Below are 27,416 nucleotides of genomic sequence, written 5' to 3'. Positions count from 1 at the left end.
ATCTATCTATCTATCTATCTATCTAAATATACCAATCTACCAACTTATCTTTATCATCTGGCTACCTGTCTATCTCCATATATTTACCTATTTTATTATCTATCTACCTATCTCCATCATCTATTGAATCTATTTACCTACCAATCAACCTATTTTCACCTAGGATAACTTGTTGATCATCTCAAAGGGAAAATATTAACATTAAAGGAGATCCGGGGAAGTTTCTTGTAGAAGGTACAATTTTAGCTGGCTTTGGAGGAAGCCAGGAAATCCAGAGGACAGAAATGAGTAGAGAGGTAATTCTTTTAAATGAAATTTAATTTTATTAATTACTACCATATCTATACACATCTTAAAATGGCAATAAAGTCAAGGATTAATCATTTTGACTATATAAGGTATGTTTGATTATTTATTCTACTGAGCTTCATGAATGATATGGAACCAGGGTAATAACTTTTCAGTCCCCAGAGGGCTACACAGTTAAAGTTGGTCTTAATTTGAAATCTGTGATTTGTGAGCCAAATGTGCATGAGAAATATATGTTGATAAATGACTAACTGCTCTAGTGCCTAATGAAGCAAAAGCCCAATGGTGTCCCATTTGTCCCTTAACCAATCTGTTGGCCTATATGATTGAAATGATGAAAAGAAATATCCTTAAAAGAATACTAAGATAAAAACAAAGAGAAGGGCCACACTGGCACCTAGAAGACAAAATGGGACAGAGGATGGAAGTTGGTTATTGCTGACAATTTGAGTTCTTAAGGGTTTGATGATGCGTTCTCTTTGAGTCAAAATGGTTGCCCTGGCCCCTGCCCATTTCCCAGGTCCTTGCAAGCGGTACTGGTATGGAGTACAAGGACCAAAGAAAATGTTTAAGGCCAACTTTGGATCCCAGAAGAAGAGAGAAAGAAGTTTGGGTTTTACTCCTATTTCCAAGGCAATTTCATCCATGTAGTCAATGTACTGAACCCGCCGTGTATCACGAAGACTTATCACAAACCTGTAATCAAAAGGAAAAGATGGGAAACCCCAGGTCAGATATTGGTATCTCTCCTTATGTCTTTGAGAGACAATTTCCTCTGCTGTATGGAACTCTGTTAGTGAGAAGATGAGAAAGAAACTGCTAGAAATTTATCAATTCAAATATTCTTTTGTGATTGTTCTCAAGTACCATTTTTTCCTGTCAGAACTCTTTGGAAAGTCACAAATAAGTTAATGTAGATGTTTAAAATGGCTTCTTTGATTCCTTACCTAAACTCCTGTTCTTTAGAAGGCTTCACATTGTTTTAACGTTGTCTGTCACTGAGACGATCACCTTAGAATTTGGGTATGACGTTCTGCCTCAGTGTTCTCCAAGGTCAGAGCCCTAGTCTTCTTGTCCCATAACCTGATACTCTCTTCTTAGGCAAACACATTCTCCCATGTTCAGTTATCAATCCTATACAAATGAATCCCAACCCTCTCTATAATTCTGACCTTTTCTCTGAACTTCAGACATATATCATGTTCTGAACCAGAGTATGTGCATAAAGCAAAGCAAAGTATGAGATAATTACAGCGGTAGGATTGTATCATATAGTTGAGGATTATGAACGCTAGCCAAAGGAATGAAATATTTTTTTTAATAGGAAGCATCTTCAGCTCAACATGTGTTAAAACTGAACTTATCTTTTCCTAAAATCTTGTTAGCCTTTCTAATTTCTCCATTTCTGCCATTTGTACCCATCTGTCAAAGCATGTTCTTTTTGTTTCTTAGTTTCTTTTAAAATCAAAACTCTTACATTACATTCTATCTTAGAAGCAATACTAAGTAACTGTTCCCAGACAAAAGAGTTGTAAGGGTTAGGCAACTGGAGTTAAATGACTTGTCTAAGGTCACATGGCTAGGAAGTGTCTGAAGATGGATTTGAACTGAGGACCTCTCATCTTTAGATCTGAATCTCCACTGAGCAACCTAGCTGCCCTTGCCATATATATTCTAAATCTTTGTTATGTCTTTGACTGTTCTTTCTCCTTCCCCTCCTATATCATTCATTCTTAGATTATACAGTCATATCTTTGGAATATCTCTAGATTCAATTCAATCCCATCCCTAGCACAGTGCTGACATCCAAAGTCATATGTTAATATTAATTAGTAAATGCTTGTTAAATCAATTAGCACCTTTTTCATGTGAAATATATTTTGATCTTTTTTGACTATTGTTGTGTTTACACTCAGATTGCCTTGTCTTTTTTTTTTTTTGGTTGTTAGATTTGTCTAATTCTTTGTGACCTCAATTTTGGCATTTTTTGGGCAAAGATACTGGAGTGGTTTGCCAGTTCCTTCTCCAGCTCATTTCACAGATGAGGAAACTGAGACAAACAGTGTGAAGTGGCTTGATTAGAGTCACAGAGTTTGTGTCTGAAACTTTGCATTGTTTGTATCTGTTTTCTTTATATTTACTTTATTTATACTTATATATGTACTTGCATCTTCCTCAAGAATGTAAGTTTTGTAATAGTAGAGACCAATCCATTTGCTGTATTTGTGTACTTAGCACTTAGCATAGTGCCCAGTAAACAGTAGACTCTTAAATGTTAACTGACTGTTATGCCACCCTTCAGCTAAACACATTCCACTGACTTTCTAGCATCTAGTACAAAATGAATTTATTTGGTTGGCATCCAACATCCTCACCAATATGGCACCATCCTACCTTCCTGTGTAACTCAGGCTTATCCCTGCCATATTCATTTTGCTTTAGTCAAAAAGGATAATTTGTTGACACCCATACATATTTTGTGCTTTTATGTCTCTGTCTTTGGCCATGCTGTGTCTAATAATACCTGGAATATCATCTCTATAGCCTATCTCAGCCTGTTTAAATTTGATCCATCTTTAACACTCAGTTTAAAAGCTGCTTCATCCATGAAGCCTTCCATAATTCCTTTAGTCAGTAATAATATTCTCCTTTTAGGATCACAGATTTAGGGCCAGATGAATGTCTAGAATTTATCTAATACATCTATCCCATTTTACAGATTCAATTCAATTTGAGGAGTCATTGAATACTCACTATGTGCTCAGGTACTGTGTTAGGCACCAGGAACAGGCATGAAGGTAAAAATAACAGCCTCAGTTTTCAAGGAGCTCACATTCTTTGAATGGGAAACTGAGATCCAGAGAAAGTAAGTCATTTATCTACTTATACAGGTAGTAAGTGATAGGGTTGGGATATAAACCCAGGCCCTCTGACTCTTGGACAAAAGTTGATTTGCACCTCTCTTGTTTACCATGGATCATTCTATATTAAAATTATGTTTTTGTGCTTTATTTAATCTTTGAATCTTTCCCCTGTGTCTAGTGTACTTCTCCACACACACTGTCTTTTAGCATATGTTTGCTCATTGTTCATCGTTGCTCATTCCTGCAACCAAGAAAGAGAGGAAACAAAAGGGGGAGGGTGGATTCCCCTAAGACCTTCAAACCCTCTAGAAAGCACACAGATAAGATTAGTAACTGCTTATTCTGACATTATTTCAATAATACAAAGAGACTTGAGTGGAACTCAGTACCACACTCTAGGTTATGGTCACAAGGCTAAATTCCAGACTTGGTCCCAAGTCTATAATCATTTATACCTGAGAACTGTCTCCCAGTGTTCTGTCTAACACGTGTGGGACTCAATGTTTAACAGTCACCAGTATTGATTAACCCTTTATAGTTCCTTAAAAAGAGTCCGCCTGTACTTGCTCCTTCCTTTCACTAGTAATGAGTATTTTCTGAGTCTGTTCAAGTTTCTTACAGGACCTCTACAAATGTGGAAGGGTTCCATTAGCCCTTAGGGATGTGGGTCCTGTCTTTCGGGTATCAGCAGAGGAAGCTGTAGCTCCTAGGACCTCTTGTAACAGTCTCTATAAACACTATACTCCAGCTATTTGGAACTATTTGCAGTTGTTCTTACTTTCCTGACTCCCTCTGTAGAAAAAACCCCATAAGTCCTTCCTTTTATTTCATTTTTAAACTGTCTTATGGATTTATGGTCATTTTGGCATTAGAGTAATTCATTTAAGTGTTTTTACTCTACTTACAAACTTGTAAGCTCAATAAAGGCCAAGTCTGACTTAAACTTTGCATGTTTACCAGTATGATGGACTTTGAAATGCTCTTGGTAAAGATCATGGCAACTTTCAGATTATCTGTTGTGCATGATAGAAAAAAAAGTTTTTGAATAAGAATGGATCAGTGGATAGAACACTATTCTGGAACCAGCTACCAAGAGATGAATACCATTTCTGACACTTATGGTCTGTGTGACTTTGGGCAAGCCCATTTACCAGCTTGAGCCTTAGTTTTCTCATTTGTAAAAAGGGTACAATGGGACTAGATGACTTGTGTAATAAAGAAGTAAACTGACTAGAAACTACTACTTGTTGATATAGAGAAGGTAAACTGACTGGAAACTGTTTTTTCTTGAAATGGAAAAGGTAAACTGAGGGGAACCTGTTTCTTCAGCAATGACTGTTGTTCTCTGGCTGGCTGTGATTAGAGAGGCTGCTATAGGAACCTAAACCTGCTTATTGGTAATGGAGGTAGGGATGAGAAATACTGGAGGATGCCACCACACAGGGATGCTGGTACACAAAGGACTGCTCTGGGGTTTACTCTAGGGTTTGTCTGCTGATCCCTACTGAATGATGATGGATCAATCTATTTCCTAACCTCCTTCCTCCCTCACTCCCTCCCTTTCCAACCCTCTCCTCCCTTGCCTTCCCCACCTCACAATACTTCTTGAAGCCTTTGCTTCTTCCCTCCCTCCTGAGTGAACTATAAAGATACTCTAGTTGCTTTCTCAGTCAAGGGGTTTATTGGGATAACAGGATGGGAAACTGAGGTAAGAGGGATGAGGATTTCCCTAGTCTAAATGAGATAAAATTGAGAGTTTGGGGAGTCACAAGTGCAACTCTTAGATGGTTAAGAAGATGGAGGACAGATGTTTGAATCTTCTTTCTTCTTCTTCTCAACTCAGCCAGGTCTCTCAGCTTAACTCCAGAAAGAAACAAAGTTCAAAATCTCTCCTTTTCTCCTGGCCAGTTCAACTCTCTTATAGACCACCAACTCAAAAGCTTCTACCCTGGTCAGCTTCCATTGCTCAGAGACAGAGAAACAGAGACCGAGTCCCAAAAGCCAAGTTTTTCTTCTCAGTGTCAACTTCAACTGCTCAGAGTCAGAGAAAACAAAGACAAAAAGTCTTTCAGCCAGCTTCAAACCTCCAGGGAGAGAAAGTGTGTCTCCCAGTCTGAGACAAAGTCCAAAAACCCCTCCCCTCTGTCAGCTCAAACTGCCACCAACTGGGGACATTCCATTGGAATTCTTCTCTTGCATCTTGGTTCACAAGTCCTGCAAAATCTCTCTCTCTCATGTCTCTATCACACGTGTGAGGTTCCTTCTGGATTCAGATGATTCTATGATCTTTGGATTTCAAGGGACAGTATGAAAGATGGCAGGCAGTTAGATGATGCATTGGATAGAGAGTCAGTTTTGGAGTCAGGAAGATTTATTTTCCTGAGTTCAAATCTGACCTTAGATACTGACTAGCTATGTGACCTTGGGCAAATTTCTTAATCCTATTGGCTAAAATTTCCTCATCTGGGGAAACTCCTCCAGTATCTTTGCCAAGAAAACCCTAAATGTGGTCACGAAGAGTTGGACGTGACTGAAACGATGCAAAAACATCAAAAATCATAGATGACATAAATCATATATGTGCATATACATATAATCTCCATATTCTATCCAGTTCTATGTATGTGTATGATTGATTTGATTTTGAATTTGCTTAGACTGATTGGAGGGTATTTGCTTTCCTCTCCTTCTTCAGAGGTATTGCTCTTTTGTTTGTCTTATTTTTTAAATAGAGCCATTTTTTCATCCTTACTTTGTTTCTGTATTGCACTTAATTAATAAAACCAAAGATTGCCCAGGGGATTGGCACATACTAAATGCTTTGTACTTGGCATCCTGTGAAAGTTAAGTAATAGCAGCAATAAGTGTTTTCTAATGTAGCCATCTGAAATGACACATTCAGTATAGAAAATGAAATTTACAATCATTAGTGATGCTATAGAAAACAGATCTAGATCATCTTTTATACTGTTGCCCAGATCCAACTTCTTTGATCAATAAAATGTGAAGGAGACTCAAAGACAGAAACATGACCTAAGCAATCGATTGCCCTTCGTCAATAATCAAATTTCTTACTGTTTTTCCAGCTCATTTTTCATCTGTTTGATTTCAGCCATCATGTCACTCACTGAAGGTAATTTGTTCAGTCCTAGGAAAGAATATCAAGAATGTGATTAGGACTTTCTGGAGAAACCACTGAATGGAAGGAAGTAGTTTTAGGAGAAAATCATCACCTCTATAATAGTTCTCTTTCGAAATTAAATTCAGAGTCCAAAAGCAGAGGATATTTAAGAACAGTGTACTGGATTTCTTGTTAATGTCAGGATAAGTTACCATCTTTAGAATATTATTTTTTGAGGGGAGGGAGGAATAGACTACTTCTTCATATAATTTTTTTCACAACTTCCAAATATTGAGAATACATTCTATGGGGGGTAGTTAAGTGGCTCAGGGATTAAGAGTCAGGTCTAGAGATGGGAACTCCTGGGTTCAAATCTGGCTTCAGACATTTCCCAGCATTGGCCCTGGGCAACTTACCTATCCCACATTGCTGATCTGTTACTGTTCTTCTGTCTTGGAACCAATGCACAATATTAATTCTAAGACAGAAGGTAAGGGTTTTAAAAATGAATGCCTTCTATGATCTGATGGTGCTTCTCTGAATAAGTTTTTTTCAGAATCTTCTGATGCAGTATTTTGTGACCTGATTCTGTCATACCTAACTTTTGAGTTCATGACAATCATGAAATGCACAAATAAAAGAACATAATCCCTGACAAAAATGTAGTAATTTTTCAGCACACTTTTGACTTCCTAAGGCACAAAATGATGACAAATATACTGGATGTCCATCTGTGTTTCCAAGAAAGACAGTTCTTTCATAGATGGAGCCATTTTGGGATTCTTATTTTGTTTCTGTATTGTGATAACAAAACAAAGGAAAAGTAGAAACAATGTAGGTATCCAGTGATTGATGAATGGCTGAACTGATTATGCTCTATGAGTGTAAAATTTTAATAGCTTAAAACAGTACTGAGACGTTTGGGGGCACCTTTCATTATTGCATCATAAGAAAAGAGAAATGTGGGGAATTCAGAGAAGCTTGGGAAAATTTATATGTACTGATATAGGGAGAAAAGGTAGAACTATGAGAAATTCACAATTCACAATAGCCACAGTAATGTACAGGAAAATTGTGCTATAATATATCAGAATTAAGAATAATGTAATGACCAGTCTAGATAAAAAAAAGTTGGTGATGAAGCATTTTTCTCACCTGAGAGAGAAGTAGCAAATTTATGAATATATGACGCCCCATATGATGTCAGACATGGGTCATATGTCATTTAGAGTGACTCAACTATTTCTGTTCTCTCAGAAAAGCAACTTTTTGGATCTTTGGATCTGTGGCACCTGGTAGAATGCCTCTTTTTGAGGCTCTGGTCAGACATCTTGGCAAAGATTGGCATCTGTTGTCTCTCTCAGCTTCTGTTTCCCAAATCCCTTTAGCCTTGCTGACATCCCAATATCTTCAGACATATACTCTGGGTTCTCTTTTCAGAGTCTCACAATTTGAAGAGATCTAGCAAACTCATCTCTTCTATGTTAGCTACTAGTGTTATTTCTCTCAGGAATATTTTCATTCAAATAGAGGAGTCTAGGAAAAATTAAAAAAATTCTTAATAACTCAAAAGAATAGGTTAAAACCTAATTCTGGGAGATGGTGGCTTAGAGACAGCAATAGCTCAGACCTCCAGTAAACCTTTCCTCACTGATCAAAAAACACAATGCTTTGAGGGACTGAAAACCAAATCTAACAACAGGACAGAACTAGGATTCCTGTACCCAACTTAAAAGGTATGACCCCCCCCCTAAAAACCTGAATTCAAGAACACATGGGTTTAAGGGGAAGGAATAAGGAAGGTCCCAGGACCCCTCCCCCACCTACAGTGCTAAGCCTCCAGCAGTGGCTGGAATCTCTAGTTTCTGCCTAGGGCAGGCAAAGGCTCTAGTCTGGAGGGAGTAGCTTACTGGCACAACTGTGCCAGGCTCAGGGTGTTGAACACAGGTGGGATAGAGGCAGCTGGAGGAGAAGCTCAGAACCAGCAGCCTAGTCTCAGCCAAGATGTCCCATATTGCCCCCACCCCCCGAAGGTTTTGGCCTTAGGGCACAGCCAGCTTTGTAGATCAACTCTGCCCTGTCTCAATCTCTTCAATAGGGCACATAAGAAGCCTACAGATGGAAGGGAAACTCAAGCTCCAACACCCCTCTCCCACAGATTGATCTGAGAACCTTGCTGACTAAGCTCTAAGGTCAAAGGCTGCAACAAACTATAGGCAACAACTTTGATAACAATATGGGAATCCCAGCTCCTTCTCAGCTTCTGCTGTCAGCTGGGGAAGATCTGACTAACTTGATCAATCAGTAGGACTGAGAAGAAGCCCCTTTAGGACAGAACAGCCCAAACCCACAGATCCAGCACATAATGAGAGGAGCAAGAGTACAGGCTACTATGGGGGGTGGTGGGGTGGGGTGGCAAAGAAAGGGGAAATATGAATAAACAACAGAAATAAGAAAAAAGAAATTACAGTCAACAGCTTCTATCCAGGCAATAAATGAAGGAGGATCAATGGAACAGAGGAGGATCAAGGAACACCAAGCAAAAACATAGAAACTCTAGTGAATTGGACACAGGCTTTGGAAGAACTCAAAATACAATTCAAAAAACAATTAAGAGAGGCTGAAGACAACTGAGAAAATATCTTAGAAAGAAAGATAAGTGTTCTGGAAACAGAGGCACTTGAACTAAAATGAGGAAACAGTGTCTTGAAAGTCAAAATTGAAGAGATTAAAAATGAGGCAAAGAAGATGAAAGATCAGAAGGAGAAGGATGACTGAAAATCCAGGAATGAAATTCAATCTTTAAAAACATTTAAAATTTAAAAATTCGATCTTTAAAAACAACACATTGATGCAAATGACTTCACAAGGCAGCAGGAAACTATAAAGCAAAATCAAAAGAATGAAAAAATTGAGGAAAATATGAAACTCCTCACCCACAAAATTGAAGATCTAGAAAACAGATCCAGGTGAGACAACTTATGAATCATTGGGCTACCAGAATATCATGTCAAAAGAAAAAGCCTGGATATCATTCTACAGGAAATTATCCAAGAAAACTGCCCCAACATTCTAGAACAAGAGGGAACAGTGAAGTTTGAAAGAATCCACAGGTCACTTCCTGTACTTAATCCTCAATTGACAACATCCAGGAAGGTTATAACCAAATTCAAGAATTACCAGACCAGGGAAAAAATATTACAAGTTGCTAAGAAGTCATTCAGATACCATGGAACCAAAGTTAGCATAACACAGGATCTGACTGCATCTACACTAAAGGACTGAAAGGCATGGAATGAGATATTCCTGAAAGCAAGTGAACTAGGTCTACAACCAAGAATCAACTACCCAGCATAATTGACTATATTCTTGCAGGGGAAAGTATGCTCATTTAATAAAATAGAAGACTTCCAAGCACTTATAAAGAAAAGACAAGACTTGAAAAGAAAATTTGATTCCCAAACACAGAACTCAAAAGGATCACCAAAAGGTAATTAAGAAAGGGGGAAAAAGCAAAAAAAAAAAACTCCACCTTTTTTAAGGGACCCAATTAAAATTATATGTATCCCTACAAGAAAAGAGGATATTGGTAACTCTTAAAAATTGTTATTATCACCTGAGTAGCTAGAAGAATTATACTTAGAGAGAACAGTGACAAACTGTATAGGGTGAAATGCCAAGACATATATATATATAAAACTAGAGGTGAAAAAAAGAGGTTAATACTAAGAACAATGGAAAAAGAGACAAAATGGGGAAAATTTATATGTCATAAAGAAGTTCATGGCAGGAGTGGGGGAGAACACCAATACACTGGAAGGGTAAAGAGATTGGAGACAGGAAATACTTAATTTTTACATGCATTGAAATTGAATCAAAGAGGGAAGAACAATCAGATCCACTGGGGCAGAGAATTGATTTGTGTCCTATAGAGAAGTAGAATGGTAACAAATGGACGAGTGGGGGGGGAACAATAAAAGGGAGGGAGAGGGTGGGGGGTAGTTTAAAAAGACTGTAAAGAAAATAAGAGGGGAATAAGAAGGGAAGGGGATAGAAAGGGAAGTAAATTAAGGGTGGTGATTAGGGTGACTGATTAAAAACAATACACAGGTGTAGAAGGAAATAGTGAAAGAAGAAAGGGCAGGACTAGGAGTTGAAATGAAAATGTTGGGAAATATCCAGCTGGTAATCATAACTCTGAATTTGAATGGAATAAACACACCCATAAAATGGAAGCAAATAGCAGAGTGGATTAGAAACCAAAATTCCAACATATGTTGTCTACAAGAAACACACATGAGGAAGGTAGACACACATAGGGTAAAGGTAAGCAGATGGAGCAAAATCTATTGGCCATTAATTGAGAAAAAGAAAACAGGAGGAACAATCATGATATCTGACAAAGCCAAAGTAAAAATAGATGTTGTCAAAACAGACAGAAAGTAATTATATCCTGATAAAAGGCAGTATAGACAATGAGGAAATATCAGTATGCACCATGCACATGTATGCACCAAATGGCATAGTATCCAGATTTTGAAAGGAGAAACTAGTGGACCTCAAGGATGAAATAGATAGAAAAACTATACTAGTGGGAGGCCTGAACTGAAACCAAAAAATAAATAAGAAAGAGATTAGAGAAGTGAATGAAACCTTAGAAAAATTCAAGTTAGTAGATATGTGGAGAAAAATGAATAGGGACAAAAGGAATACACCTTCTTTTCAGTAGCACATCATACATTCACAAAGATTGACCATGTACTAGGGCATAAAAGCATTGCAAACAAGTCCAAAAGAGCAGAAATAATAAATGCAAACTTTTCAGATCACAATGCAACAAAAATAATAATTAGCAAGGGTATATGGAAAGGCAAATAAAAAATTAATTGGAAATTAAATAATATGATTCTCCAAAATCAGTTAGCTAAAGAACAAATCATAAGAACAATTAATATTTTTATTGAAGAAAATGACAATGATGAGACATCCTTTCCAAATCTATGGGATGCAGCCAATACAGTACTTAAGGGTGTGAATTTTAAAATTATTCCATCCTAATCAGACCATACTTTAGAAGACCTGATTTAGATATTTCCTGATCAATAACAATAGAGATACTTGGACTAACAGAATCAGGTCTTGGGAACCTTGGATTTCTCCACCCTCCTTAGTTTAACAAGATTAGAAGGTCTGCACCAAACTCAAGATTTAGTTATCTGAGGAAATGGCCTTCAATAGACATGTGCAGAAAAAGCGGACAGACCCTTGGGCTGTCCTAAGTCAAGCTAAGCTATTATTGGTACAGATGAGATTCAGGAAAGTGACGTAAAACCATCTATATAAGGCACATCACTTCCTCTTTCTTCCTCTTTCCCTGGAGAGGTAACTCTAGCTCGCAGCATTCTGACATCTTGGAGTGGTGGCAGTTATTTGTCTGGGTTTTGCCCTTGAGCTGATTCAGGTTCGGGCATCTTAGCTGAGCCCCTTTGGAGGTCAGGCTGATTCCTTCCTCCTTCACACTCAAAACCTTACTTTCTAGATCTCCTAATCTTCCCACCCAGTACTAGCCCCTTCCTTCTTCCTAATCTCCTCCACTATATCAATTAAATTACCATAAAATTTCCAGCTTACTTGGGTAATCATTTGGGATTTTACCTGGCGACCAAATTAAATTTAGATTTGTAAGACACAATGCTAAAATTATCTTTTACAGGGGGAAATTTATATCCTTGAGTTCATATATTAACAAATTATGGAGGGCAGAGGTCAATGAATTGGGCATGCAAATTAAAAATACTAGAAAGTGAACAAATTAAAAATCCTCAGATGAAAACTAAATTAGAGATCCTAAAAATTAAAAGAGAGATTAATAAAACTGAAAGCCAAAGAACTATTGTTTTAATAAATGAGACTAGAAGCTGGTACTTTGAAAAAACAAATAAAATAGACAAAGTACTTGTCAATCTAATTTATCAAAGGAAAGAAGAAAATCAAATTAGCAGTATCAAAGATGAAAAGGGAGACCTTACCTCTAATGAAGAAGAAATTAAGGAAATCACTAAAAATTATTATGCCCATATCTGCGCTCTTTGTGGTGGCAAAAAATTGGAAAATGAGGGGATGCCCTCCAATTGGGGAATGGCTGAACAAATTATGGTATGTGTTGGTGATGGAATACTATTGTGCTCAAAGGAATAATAAAGTGGAGGAATTCCATGTGAACTGGAACAACCTCCAGGAAGTGATGCAGAGTGAGAAGAGCAGAACCAGGAGAACATTATATACAGAAGACTGATACACTTTGGTAAAATCAAATGTAATGGACTTCTCTATTAGTGCCAGTGCAGTGATTCAGAACAACTGGGGGGGGGATTTATAGGAAAGAACACTACCCAAATTCAGAGGAAAAACTGTGGGAGTAGAAATACAGAAGAAAACAACTGCTTGATTACATGGCTTGAGGGTGATATTATTGGGGATATAGACTCTAAATGAACATCCTAGTGCAAACATCAACAATGTGGAAATAGGTTCTGATCAGGGACACTGTAATACCCAGTGGAAATTACGTGTTGGCTACATGAAGGGTTGGGGGAGGGGAGGGAGGGGAAGAATATGATTCTTGTAACCAAGGAATAAAGTTCTAAATTGACTAATTAAATAAAATTTTTGAAAACAAACAACAACAACAAAGGAATAGATCTCTGAGGACGGAATCTGGAATACTATAACAGGTCAATGAGTATATTTGGAATTAGATTTGGAATCTGATAGACTTTCCTAGAATCACCCAAAGAATATCACCATTGAATATCCTTTTCTGTCTTTGTTTTAAGTCCAGTCCATCACAAACCTTTGAACACACGGGTAGCCCATCGACTTTGGATTTCTGATGTTGGAATAGTAGCTCCTACTGTTTGGATAATACCAATGAATGCCAGTGTTGGTTTTTCCAGTTGAGGAGGGAAGACGTATTTAAATAGGGAGTACTCGCTGTCCAACACTGCTGAATTATTATCCAAGAAAGGAAAAGAGAAGGTGTATCCAGTGGCAAAGATAACAACATCAATATATTCTTCAGTACCATCCTCAAAAACAGCAGTTGTTTTAGTAAATTCTTTCACATTTGCTTTTACTAGTAATCTTCCAGCAATAATATGGCCAGGCAAGTCATTACTGAAAGTTGGTTGATGACTTAGGAAACTGAAAGATAATGAATGAGATGTAAAGACATTAATGTTATCTGATTTTGAATGCCTGTTATGGGCAGAATAGATTCACAATGGTTGGGGTTAAGTGGTTTGCCCAGGGTCACACAGCTAGGAGGATTTTGAGGTTAGATTTGAAACTAGGACCTTTTGCTTCCAGACCTGACTCTCTATCCACTGAGCCTCCTATGTGCTCTCAAAAGGGCTGCTTTTTAATGTGTAAGGAATTGATTTGGAGATCAGAGCTGGGAGCTGACTTGACATATGGGATCCATTTCTTTGATTTATTAGAGGAGAGAACAGAAAATTAAAAAAAAATGATACTTTTCTTCAAATGGGAGGGGGTTCCCTTTATTTGGAATGTTGTTACCTAGAGAATAGGTTAGTCTTGTCCTGTTTGACCCAAGAGGGCAGAATTAAGAACAATAGAGGGAAGATACAAAGAGGCAAATTTCCAAAACATTTCTAATAATCGGAGCTGTCCAACAGCAGAATGGAATGCCTTTGGAGGGAATGAAAGAGGTTGGTTCTCTCTCCTGGAGCTAGCTGTTTAAGAAAAGACTGCTTGACCATTTGCCATTATAAGGAATGGGGGGATGATTCTTCAGTATGGATTTGACCAATTGGCCTGTGAGGCTCCTCCAACTCTAAAATTTTGTGATTTGTACCTGGTGATATTTAGCTATCCACTTGTTATGCATGAAGATCTATATAGTTAGGAGTTAGGCAGTGGTAAAGATATAAAATTCAAATCAGGTCTGCTTGTGAGACCTTTTTTCCTCAGAAGAAATTAAGATTCACTAAACTCAGTCCAAGCAGTAGCCTGTGCAGTTCATTTCCAGGACATACTAATGCAATATTGGATGCAATTCTACATGCTATAAATCCAACAAACACTTTTCAAGTGTAGAAAGAATTACTCTCCAGTTATATGCCTCATCTTGTACTTGTAAAGGTAACATTTTGATTCAAATAGAAACCTTAATGCTTATGTCTATTAATTTAACTTTGATTTAATTTAGAACAATATTAAGTTCTCTTCAACTTTACCTCTTTCATTCAGTTTCCTAGATTTTTTTTCTTTTGAAAATTTGATGTGTGTCATTTATGCTTTTATCTAAGGCATCGGTAAAAATGTTAAGTAGCAGAGGACTAAACACAAATCCCTGGGGACCTACAAGATACATTGACTTTAATCTAGATGTTCAACTAGTTTTGAAGGTCCTTGACTTTACTGTTATCTAGACCACAGCTCTCCATCTTATCTAGAAGCACTGCAAACAGGGCTTTTGCTAAATACTTTGCCAAATATCATATTTAGCAGAGTATTTGGCAAAAGCATTATTTCCTTGGTCTACCCATTTAATAAAAAATTAGTTAAGGAAATTAGATTACTTTGACATAAGTGTTCTTGGTAAAACCTCTTTGTGGTCAGAGCAAACCATACTCTGAATACTTTTTAGAATATTGCCAGGAAATGAAATATAAACCATTGGCCTACAGCTTTTAAATTCTACATAATTTTATTCTAAGACAGAATTCGGGGCCAACAGGGGCAAATGAAATAGTGCATGTGTCTTGATCTCATAGACAGCTAAGGCTTTGAGATAGGGTTATCTCATAAAAGTATTCATAGAGAGAAGAGCAACAAGGGCTGGGCAATTAGGGTTAAGTGACTTGCCCAGGGTCACAGAGCTAGGAAGCTTCTGAGGCCAGACTTGAGTCCATATTCTCCTGACTCCAGGCCTGGTGCTTTATCCACTTGCCCCTTTATCCATTATGCCTCTCTACATCATTTTTGACAGTCAGAACAATAGCATCTTCATTTTACTCTGTGGATTTCCCATATCATTGACTAGAAGGGGAAGGGCAGGGGAAAGAATGAGCATTAATTAAATGCCTACTATGCTCCAATTACTATGATGAATGTTTTACAAATTCTCATTTGAATCTCACAACAAACTTGTGAGGTGGGGGATTATTATTATTATTATTATCACTATTTTACAGTTGAGGAAACTGAGGCAGAGATGGGTTGTGACTTGCCCTGAGCTATATAGCTAGTAAATGTCTGAGGTTAGTTTCAAACTCAGATCTTCCTTACTCCAGGTCCAGTGCTCTACACTTCTCCAATGGCTAACATCAATAACATATTGATATTAAAGACACCAGTAACATCAATCAGTACTTTCAAAACTCTTGGCAGGATGACAGCTGCTAGTTCTTCTCTTAACTATTTTCTGCTTATCTGTATAATGAAGGAATTGGACTAGATGACCTCAGAGAACGCTTTCAGCTATACATTTATGTTTATGAGTCATTAGTCATGGAGGACAGAGTATGGAAGACTTCTCCCTCTCCTGGGTTAACTGCAATTGGTCCTGGACCATCCATCATCCACTTCTGCATTTCTTAATAGACTTGGCCAAAAAGTGAATTAAATAGAAATAAGTAAGACATAGTTTTATATCACTATCTGTATCTATTGGCTTTTTTTTGGGTCAAATGATGCCTTCTTTAATGCAGAGAGGGAAGGAATAGAGGGAGATAAGGGGATATTTTAATGCAACAAACAAGTTTTAAAAAAAGAACTGAGGCAAAAAGTTGACATGGTACTAAAACATTAAAAAAAATTCTAAAACATACCTATGATAAGGCTGCAGACCGTATGTGGCATGGTCAAACCTTGCATTTAATTTGTTCTCTGCCCATCTGTTGATAATGGAGTTGCCTAAACATTTTTTTGAGGATATTCTTAAAGCATGTGAACAGTACAATATCTAGGGGCTTCCCATTATCCCAAACACGACTCAATATCCATGATCCTCGTCTTGTGCTGAGGAATACCTGCAAGAAAGAAAAGTTAAGCAAGACTTCTCTTATGAGACAGCGCTATCTCAGTGTCTCAGCTGGCTTTAATTGAGACTGACACCTGCATTACTTCATTTGCTCCTATTGGCACTAAAATTCACTTGTTTTTCACCTGCGTTTAATTCTTTGTGACCCATTTGGGCTTTTCTTGGTAAAGATACTGGAGTGGTTTGCCATTTCCTTTTCCAGATCATTTCACAGAAGAGAAAACTGAAACAAACAGTACCTGAGACCAGATTTGAACTCAGGAAATAAAACTCCCTGACTCCAGAATTTATTATGCTATCCACTGAGCCACCTTGCTTCCCCATTGACTCAAACGCAGTCATTAATGTATTTTAAAAGTATTTATTCAGCACTTGCTGTGTGCCAGACACAATTAGGCACTGGGGGTACAAGGACAAAGATGAACCTCAGCTTATTATCATCTCCCCTGTACAAGATGTGAAGACTGAGACTCAAAGAGGTAAAGGTCCTACACATAACTGGTGGCAGAATCCAGGACTTATGGATGTTAGTCCAGGGTTTCTTCTCCCTTCACTTTACTTTACAACATCTCTTACTTTAAGTGTGCCAGTCATTGTTGCTGAAGAGTGATACTAGAACAAGAGGTGTGTATGTGTGTGTATACCTGTATGTGTGCATATTTATTAAAGCCCCCCTTTATGTATGTATTTATATATATACAGACACATTTATGCATATAAACATGTCTAAGCATGCAATTATCTCTATATATCTCCTCTCTCTTTTTTCTCTCTTTCTCCTCTCCCTCTCTCTCTTTCTTTCCCTTCTTCCCTCCCTTTCTCTTTCTTTCTTTCCTTCTTTCTTTCTTTCCTTCTTTCTTTCTTTCCTTCTTTCTTTCTTTCTTTCTTTCTTTCTTTCTTTCTTTCTTTCTTTCTTTCTTTCTTTCTTTCTTTCTTTCTTTCTTTCTTTCTTTCTTTCTTTCTTTCTTTCTTTCTTTCTTTCTTTCTTTCTTTCTTTCTTTCTTTCTTTCTTTCTTTCTTTCTTTCTTTCTTTCTTTCTTTCTTTCTTTCTTTCTTTCTTTCTTTCCTTCTTTCTCTGTCTATATCCTTTCTAGTCACATCTTATCTTATTTCTTTTCTCCCATTCTATGTTCCAGTCATCCTGGACTACTAGCTGAAGCCCTGCTATCTCCTACCTATACGCACTCTCCCTATGCCTGAAGTATACTCCCTTCTGACCTGTAACACCCATTCCTTGTCACAGACAAAGGGGAGAAGACCAAATCAGTGCAAATAATTTAGACCTTCCCTAGGGCAGTCAGGTGGCACAGTGGATGGACTGGTGCCCCTGGAGTCAGTAAGATTCACTTTCCTGAGTTCAAATCAGGTCTCAGGTATTTATCAGCTGTGTGAACTGAGACAAGTCACTTAACTCTGTTTGCCTCAGTTTCCTCACTTGTAAAATGAGCTGGAGAAAGAAATGGCAAATAACTCTAACAACTTTGCCAAGAAACCCCACCTCCAATGGGGTCATAAAGTTGGACATGACTGAAACAATTGAACAACAACAGGCATGCTAAAGTGTCCAGAACCACTTTACTCTATGTTATATTCCTTGGCTATTATAAGAATGAAAACTACTAACTCCAGCATTAGTGAGGATCTGAAGTCACTCTTCTGAGATCCTCGAACAGTCCTACCTACCCGCAGGAATGGAGGGAAGAAAGTGGGGATCATCCTCTGAATAATTTTAACTTCCTTTTTTTGTTATAGAAATTTAGTTGAGTATGAGATAAAGCTACAGTATTCCTTGAAGAAAATTAGTTACCTGGAAGCCATTAGAAGCTTAACTATGGGTGTTATTCAGCTGAAAATCTTAATAAATTGGTAGTTAAATTTTGTATTGCATAATTGGTTCTTTGGGTTGCTCTTCAGAGATTGAGAATGCTCCTTCCAAAGAAGAGAACATCCTTCCTCTTCCCTGGTTCCTGACTCTCTCCCTAGAATCAGTGTTCAGAGACCTGCTTTCCTATAGGGAGCAGCATAAGTTCTAGCCACAACTTTGTTCCATAGATTCTTGGAGATATTTCTTGGAATCGCTTCCCTCCCCATCACTTCTGCCTCCTAGATGCCTGGGTTTCTTTCTAGGCTTGGATACAATGCTGCCTTCTACATGAGACCCTTTCTGGTCCCCCAGCCACTAGGGTCTTACCCCACATTACCTAGAATTTATTTTGTGTACATTTTTTATGTCTACCTCTATCTCCTCTTGAGAGAATATAAGCTCCTTGAAGGTAGGGACTATTTTATTTTTCTCTTTGAATCTCTAGCACTAGTGCAATGTCGGGCACATAGTAGATGCTTAATAAATACTTGTGGATTCATTCTAAATTTAACTTTCAGAATTAGGGCATATCTCATGAAGTTCCCCTACTTTTAGAAATTCTTACAAGGCTGAGGATGCATCAAGAGAGACATAGACTTGGAGTCACAAAGACCTGGGCTCAAATCCTGTCTTGAACATTGAGTGTATGACCCTCAATAAGTCATGAGGTCTTGATTATTTTCTCATGCACAAAATGAGGACACAGGGATCAAGCACCTTTATGGTTGCTTTTATTTCTATATCCATGATCCTATGATACTCATCTATAACTCAGTGAAAACTAGTTTGACTGCCATAGCCCCAGCTCCCAGCAGGCATGTAGGCTAAAGATTGATTGACCCAACATTGGGCATTGCTCTGTTCTCCAAATGTTTGCTTGCTGGGGCACAGAGTTAATTTTCATTGGTGTTTGCTCCTCCTTCTTAAGTCTTTATTCAGAGAAAACCCCGATTTAGGGTTTCTAGATTATCCCACTGCCCTCCTTCTTGAATGATGAACTAGTCTCTTATTAGTGCCATACCAGCTCTTTGTTGAAAATTTTCTAGAATTTTGAGACCTGAAAAACATTGGGGCCTTGGATTAGAGTGTGCTTCCTACTGGATCTGAGCCATAAGGGTTATCCATAGAGCTAGGGACCATTTGGAGAGCCCTCTTGTATTGTTTCTCATTCACATTTTTTCTCCATTGGATGGCTACCATCCCTATTGCAGTGGATAGAATGCTGAAGTCAGGAAGACCTGAGTTAAAATCTGGCCTCAGACACCTATTAGCTATATGCCTCTGGGCAAGTCACCTAACCTCTTTTGCCTTGGTTTCCTCCTCTGTAAAATGAACTAGAGAAGAAAATGACAAACTATGGAAACTAAGAAAACGACAAACTTTGTCAAGAACTGCACCCCAAAAAGAAATTGCAATGAGACAGAGGCAACTGAAAAGAACAGAACATCAACAAAATGTCCCAGTGTGGCAATGTTACTTTTTGGAAACAATTCCATTTCCTTTTACCCTGAACCAAATTGCTAAACTCATACGACAAAGTTTTATTGTCTCTTTTCTCTATTCTAGTTTCAGAGGTAAAGCATAATTGAAGACTAATATTATTTTGCTCAGTGATATGCCTCTTTTTTTGGTGCCAATGTGGTCTGAGGAAAAATGGTGGTCTATGTTCAGGTAGCCAAAGCATTGGCTGAAAAATTTGATGCAAAAGGTTTCATATGATGCATGTATCACAGATGTAGGGTTAAAAAACAGAATTTTGAAAAAGCAAACCTGTTTAGCTACATGACTGAGCTCACTGGCCACATCTGCTCCAGTATTTCCAATGCCAACTACAAGGATTCTCTTCCCCTTAAATTTCTCTGGATTCTTATACTCATGACTGTGAAAATAGAGGCCTGTAAATTTCTTGATACCTTGAAGTAAAGATGAAATGTTCGTTAAAATCCTGGACAAAAATGTGGGCAGAAAAGATATAATCTTATAATTGTTTTGTAATTTTTTGCTATTTTTCATTAAATATTTTCTGAAATAAATCTTTTTATCAAATGTTACTTAAATGTGTAAATCTCACCTTTGCTGATCTTTTGTCTTCAATACTGGTGAATCTGTCTGCTCAGGGAAAAGACCATTTATACAATCTAACAACCAAAGGCATTTAGTCAATGCTCAAACACTATTAGGAGATGGAGAAATCAAAATAAATTCCTACCAAGGTAGATAATTCCTACCAGTAGAGAGTATCCATCTTTTTGACCTTTGTGACAGTGGTTACAGCAGTAGAGTGGGGCAGTGGTAACATAGTGGGGCAGCAAATATAGAGGATTCTTTGGAGTAATTTGGTGTTGTAAGGGAGGAAAGATTGACAGTGATGTCTTGAGAGGCAGACGATGTCACAGAAAATTTGTTTAAGTGCAACAAGCAAGAGGGTGAGGGTTGACAAAAGGCTTTTCCAATCAGTTTGATGAGTTTCAGGCAGTGAGCCTTGATGGTAGTGGGAGCTTTGATGGTATTTTCCAATAGATGATGTAGGGTTTGCCCAAAGCCTGGTACCCTTCTTCCTTTCCTACATCTCTAATCATTTCTCTCCTTGCTTTCTATGCTTCAGCTTAATGAGTCTGTTTTCTGTTCTTCAGAAGATTGTCATTTTTCAATATGATGTCTTGACTTACTCTGTTCCCTCTGTCCGAAATGGCCTCTCTCATCCTTTTGACCTTGCCCATACTTTAAAGCCTGTCAAAAAGCCATCTCAGTGGAGATGGAATTGACCATCCTCACCAATTAGCTGTCAGGCTGCTACCAACCTAGCTGAGGCAGGAGGGTACTCTGCAGGGGAGGAAGGAAGCTTGTATGAAAGGAGTCAGCCTCCCACTACTGCCTAGATTACCACCTTCCCTGTGGCCTGGAAGAAAACAGTCCAGGACCCTGAACTCAAGAACCTTGTGAATAGGAGAGCCCTCAAGGCCATCAGTCCTGTTCTAGGAGCCATTATTGAAAGCAACTCTTATAGAGAAAAGGCCAACCATCCCTATCAACTGCTAAATATTTACTATGTAAAGGCAGGCAAGCCAGCTTAGAAAATATAGTAGGGCACATTGAGTCAGTATGCATCAAGTATGTTAGGTCACAGCTACTACCACCTCCATGGAAAGCCAGATGGAAATAGTTTAGGAGTAAGAATCTTGGGGACAATGGTTCCTGCTTCTAGCTGGAGAACCCACCGCCATTATTAAGGAGAGAAATCACTATAGAGAAGGAGTCTATCTTCTTTGCTACCACCATCAATTGCCACTGATGGGCAGGTATGTACAAGGGCCATGGAAGAAGGAGAACTTCTTTCTTCCCCCAACTTCTTATTCTATGTAGCCTAGCCCTGTGGAGATGCAACCTGACAATTTCTGAGGGTAATGCTGCCACAAACTAGTGAATACTCAGAAAAGATGATTCTCACCACTAAAATCCTTGACATTGTCAAATGGATTAATATCAGAAAGTAATATAATTTTGTCAAAAGAAATGACTTCAAAAAAGATGCATTACTATCTACTTTGCTGCTATATCCTAAGAACCATGGGACTTTCCATCTGACTTGAAACATCTGGTAGGTGCTGTCTCCCCTATTTAAATGTGAGCTCTTTAAGAAAAGGGACTTTCTTTTCTGTTTGTATCCCTAACATTTAATATAGCGCCTTGCACATAGTAAGTACCTAATAAAAGCATTTCCATTCATTCATTCATTCATTCATTCATTCATTCATTCATTCATTCATTCATTCATTCACTTATTTATTCCATGAAGCCTTCTCTAATCTCTGCCATTGTAAATGTCTTTCCCTTGAAATGTTATGTAGTCCTTTAGTTCATATCTCTTTAATGCAGTTATGTAGTACTTTTGTGTATTCTAGTTATCTGTGTAAGTCTCATATCCCATGACTAGATTATAAATGCCATGAAGACAGGATTAATGTCTTGTTACTAGCACTCCTTCCTCAAAGTTATTTTTCATTTGCTTATCTGTAACTATTAACTGTCACACCCTCCCAGTAAAATGTAAGCTCCTTGAGGGTAGAGTCCATTTTTGGTTCTGTCTTCATTTCTCTCACATTGCACAGTGCCTCAGACATACCAGGTATCTCATCAAAGCTTGTTGAATGAAACCATTTCATCTTTTTATTTCTCCTGGTGCCTAGATTAGTGCTCTAGACACAGAAAATGCGTAATGAGTATTTGTTTTATAGCATCAAGGGACCAAATCTTTGGCTCTACTCTCATGAGCAGAATAGCATCTATTCCTATGAAAATCTGATGAGGCAGTGACTGCAAATTGTGGTACCAACAACAAATAATCTTTTCCTAGCAAAGACATAATAACTCTTAAATCATTAGCACCTCTCAAAAGACTGCTACAGTTTTTAGCTGCTCCCTCAACAAACTATCTAGAGGACCCATGACTACTACTATGGCCAACATTACTTCTACCATTTTTTCTATGTCCACAACAAAATGTTATATCACAAAGAGGAAGAAGACAAAGAGGTTTTATAATGAAAGTGTAGATCCAATCTTCCTTGGGCATGCATAGATTAAAAAAAAGCACTATTAAAACAAAGGTCATTTATTTCTCCCTTTCTGAGATTAGTTAGAAATTTTAGAAATTTAGAGATTATTTTAGAAATTTAGAAAATTTCTCTTGAAGAATGTAGAGTAGTCTCATCTTTCTGGATGACATACCTGGAAAACACTCCAGTGGCAAATAGGGGTCACTATAATGACCACTGCAAACCATGATTCCATCAAAGACATAGGATTCCTGTTTCCCATCAGTCTCTACCACAACATTCCACTGGCCATTGGAAGAGAAATCAGAGCGCTTCTTTATACTAATCACCTTTGACTGGGAACAAAAGGTCAAAGATAAGTCACTCTGTCATTTCGTCCTTTCCCAGAAGTCCAGACCCCAATGTACATATTACTTCATAGCTCCCTTCCCTTTACACACTCATGTTCTTCAGACTGAAGAAGATTCTTAGCTCATTTGTAGAGGATGTTTATAATTGTTATCTGGTAAAGAGACTGAGAATGCCCCAGACCCCAAAAGTACTTACATCACTACTCCCCATGGCTCAACATTTGGCTTGGGACAGGAAGTAAAGAAGTGAGACCTTCCACATTCCCACTAATATCCCCTATCTACAGGAAGTATGCAATGGCAGGAAGTCAGTGGACTCCTGGGAAATGTAGTTCTTTTTTTAGGGTAACAGATTTAAAATTATACAGTTAACAGGAAATAACTAGTATCCACATTTTCTAGTCTAGAGTTAAATGGGACAGTGTGCAGACTACTGAAGTTGGATTCAGGAAGGACTGAATTAAAATTTTGCCTCAAATACTTGATAGCTATGTGACTAGTTGTTAGCCACAAAATGAAGATAATAGCAACTACATCCCAACATTGTGAAAGAAAAATGAGATAACATGTAAATTATTATTTTTAAAACTTTACCTTCTGTCTTGGAATTAATACTGTGTATTGGCTTCAAGGAAGAAGAGTGGTAAGGGCTAGGCAGTAGAGGTTAAGTGACTTGTCCAGGGTCCACAGCTAGGAAGGATCTGAAGCCAGATTTTAACCCAGGAATTCCCATTTCTGGGACAGGCTCTCAATCCATTCAGTCACCTAGCTGCCCCCATTAAAAATATTTTGAACTGTTATATTTTTGTTGTCATTTGCTTGTTTAATGTCCAACTCTTTGTGATTCCATTGGGAGTTTCCTTAGCAGAGAAACTGTAGTAATTTTCCATTTTCTTCTTTAGCTTATTTTACAGATGAGGAAACTGAGGCAAACAAGGTTAAGTGACTTGCCTAGGATCACATAGCCAGTAAGTGTCTGAAGTTGAATTTGAACTCAGGAAAAAAAAGTCTTCCTTACTTTAGACATCACACTCTGTCCACTGTGCCAACTAGTACTATATAACTGTTAGATATGATGATGCTGATGCATGACGGTATATTTTCTGAGAGAATTTTTCAAGAAAATCAATATCATTCCACTTTTTCATAGAAATTGTGATGACTTCTAATACTGAGCTGAGCAATGCCTCATGTTGTTCTGTTCCACATGGACTTCATCTAATCAGCACACATTTCTCATGTTCTTTACTTACCGAGAAGTGAATATATTTCAGGAGGTCAAAATGCTTGGCATACATCCTAACATAATCCATGATTTTGGAATTGTGCAAAAAGTTGGGAAAAAGGTCAGGAAATGGGTAATCACTATAAGATGTCATCTCCTTAGAGGTGTTAGTGGTCACAGATTGGTAGATACTCGGCTTTCCAGTTTCTGATTTTTCCTACAGATAACAAAAGAATTCTCAGTGAGAAAAATGTAATGATGGAAAATGAAGAAAACTCCAGATATGATAAAGATTGAATCTACTCTCTGGACCTACCACTTTGCTTTCCTCTGGATTATTAGTACTAATATAGGAATTGTATTATCTCTCTCTCTCTCTCTCTCTCTCTCTCTCTCTCTCTCTCTCTCTCTCTATTTCTCTCTCTCTCTCCCCAGATTTCCTTTCTAGACTTCTCTCATATTTCTCCTTTTTCCATACTTTATGATGCAGACAACTTGGATTATAATTGTAGCTTAAAGTGTCATTTTGTACCCACACACCTTTACTTGAAATACATTCCCTTTGATCTCCAACTTTCAGAATCTTTCTCTTCCTTTAAAGCTAAGGGCAAATAATTTTTTTTAGATTGATTACTTTATTGATTCGAGCACAGCCAGCCACCCACACCCAGCAGACTCTTGGGATTGCTTCTTCACAGGTGCCTCAGATCTGGCCCCTGGCAAGTTGGTCATCTAGCAAAGTTGTTTTTAAATGATGTATAAAGCATAGCCCGAGTTACGTGGATGGTGAGCACTTCCATACTAAATAAATGTTTCTCATCGAGGTATATTAATTAAAGCACAGCTGGCTACTTGTATGGCAGGAAAAGAGTTGATTTGTTCATTGGCATTGCTCCATGAAAGAAAATGGTTAAGATTATAGTACCCCCCTCCTTACTGGGAAGGAAGCTTGAATCTGGTTCCTGAGTGCATGGTAGTTACTGAGGCATTCTGGGGATAGAAGTTTTTTTCCTGCTCTGTCCTGCAGAGGCATCATCACTCTGATGCTCTGGAGGTTGACTGGGGTAAGGGCAAATAATTTAAAAAATCCCAAAATTTTGCTTAACTAGTTTGAGATTTGGTTTTCACTACTCAGTATTGGGAAACATACAATTGGTATGAATAATAATAATAATTAACATTTATATTATTCTTTAATGTTTATAAATAATTTTTATATATGTTATTTGACCCTTACAATAACTTGATGAGATAGGTGCTATTATTCTACACCTTTTACAGATGGGGAAGCTGAGGCTTAGAGAGGATAAGTTACTTTCCCAGGTTCATACAACTAGTAAATGTTTGAGGCAGGATTTGAATTCAGGTCTTCTTCACCTAAGGTTCAGTGTTCTTGCCATTACTAAGCTATCTTCAGCTATGGCTCCTAATCTGCTCAAGGGTTGTTCCTAGGATAATTTCTATGTCCCTGGAGGAGTTCTTTGCCATCTCTAGCCCCACTCTTAGGGCTTGTTAACCCTAAGGATCTATTGCTCCTGGAATTGGTATAGCTAAAGAATTTATAGCTCTAGTATATCTTTTTTTTTTCTTTTTAAAAAACATTTACCTCCTGTCTTGTAATCAATGCTACAGATTAATTCTAAGGCAGAAGAGGTATAATAGTTAGGCAATGGGGATAATAAATGACTTGCTCAGGGTTACACAGCTAGGAAGTATATGAGACCATATTTGAACCCAGGACCTCCTGTCTCTAGGGTTGGCTTTCAATCCATTGAGGTGCCTAGCTGCCCCCTCTAGTATATCTTTGAGAGGGACATCCACTGCAATTTAGGGGGATGGAGGGGAAAATGACAAATTTTATGTTTCAGAAAGTTATATACTGTCCAATCTTATCTTCTACTATTTCTCCATACATATCTTCTTTATTTTACCGACTTTAATCATTATTTTCTGAATTTTCCTCATCTGGCTTTTGAAATTCTTCCCAATTTTTCATCATTTGAGCTTCAGAAGAGAAAGATTCTGAGATTTGGAAATTAGAGTATTTAAGGTATAGGGTAATGTGTACATTTAGGAAATAGCATTTAGGGCTATAGTATAGAGTATAGTGTAGGTTGGCTGGAACAGACTGTGGGAAAAGTGCTAAAATGATGTCATTTCCAATGCTGCAAAAGAAGATTTGAATCCAGATGATTATGCCTTAAGAGATCTTAAACTCCTTTTTTTGGTACTTATGGGTTTCAATCCATGCATATATATAGATAACTACAGATGCCACATATGCATGTACAACTTTTATTTTATTATTATTCCTCAGCAATACTGAATGGCACACTTAAATAAGAGGTGCTGATATGGTTGTGGTAGAAGAATCCCTGAATCCCTGGAAGACCAGAGTTTTGCTACTAATTATTTGGATGATCTTTACCAACTTAAACCTTAATTTTTACATTTTGTACAAAGAGATAACAATAAATAGTGGCTTCATTTTTATCTTTGCATTGTAGTGCCTAGCACAATTTCTGACAGAGAGAAATCATTTCATAAATGTTTTCTTAATATATAAATTGCTGCTTTTTCATGACCAATAGGATGACATATTGTAATGTATATGACAGTACTCTAAATAGTCTAACATATAATAAAAAAGAAAGACATTGTGAATCAATGGAGTAAGTTTTTAAAATAATTTCAATTAAATCTCATTTTCCTTGATATAGAAAAAAAAAACAACCACAACATCATCATGCAAACCAAGATAATTAGACTTTAGGGGAAAATGTAAACTTACTTCATATTTCCAGATTCCTCCTATGTCAAAGCTTCTTTCAAAGCAAGTAGGTTCCAAACCTTCTTCCAGACAGCTCTTTATGGCACCTAGTCCACTGACCCCAGCTCCAACTATGGCAATTTTTTTCACTGTCATCTTCTCTTGCTACAAGAAGATGGTCAGAGAAATTTTTTACTTCTGCTCTTGGGAGTCAAATAAAATATTTTCCCCAAGTACTTTTTAATGTTATAATTTCTTAAAAATTTCAGGTCTTTGAAATAAGTATATTTC

General features: G+C 37.6%; 1 protein-coding gene across 1 annotated transcript; it reads right to left on the bottom strand.

Moving 5' to 3' along the window:
* Positions 1 to 338: 338 nt before the first annotated feature.
* LOC100618044 (flavin-containing monooxygenase 5-like) lies at positions 339 to 27,416 on the bottom strand. The gene is given in 9 exon segments (XM_016429920.2): positions 339 to 1,005; positions 6,249 to 6,321; positions 13,148 to 13,497; positions 16,149 to 16,237; positions 16,239 to 16,349; positions 19,995 to 20,137; positions 22,953 to 23,115; positions 24,384 to 24,572; positions 27,147 to 27,416. Coding segments are annotated over 9 exon segments (1,599 nt in total). The 5' UTR covers positions 27,282 to 27,416; the 3' UTR covers positions 339 to 659.

This window comes from Monodelphis domestica, chromosome 2 (assembly GCF_027887165.1).
Source record: "Monodelphis domestica isolate mMonDom1 chromosome 2, mMonDom1.pri, whole genome shotgun sequence".
NCBI lineage: Eukaryota > Metazoa > Chordata > Mammalia > Didelphimorphia > Didelphidae > Monodelphis > Monodelphis domestica.
The sequence above is the reverse complement of the archived record's forward strand: the minus strand, read 5'-3'. Positions and strand labels throughout refer to the sequence as shown.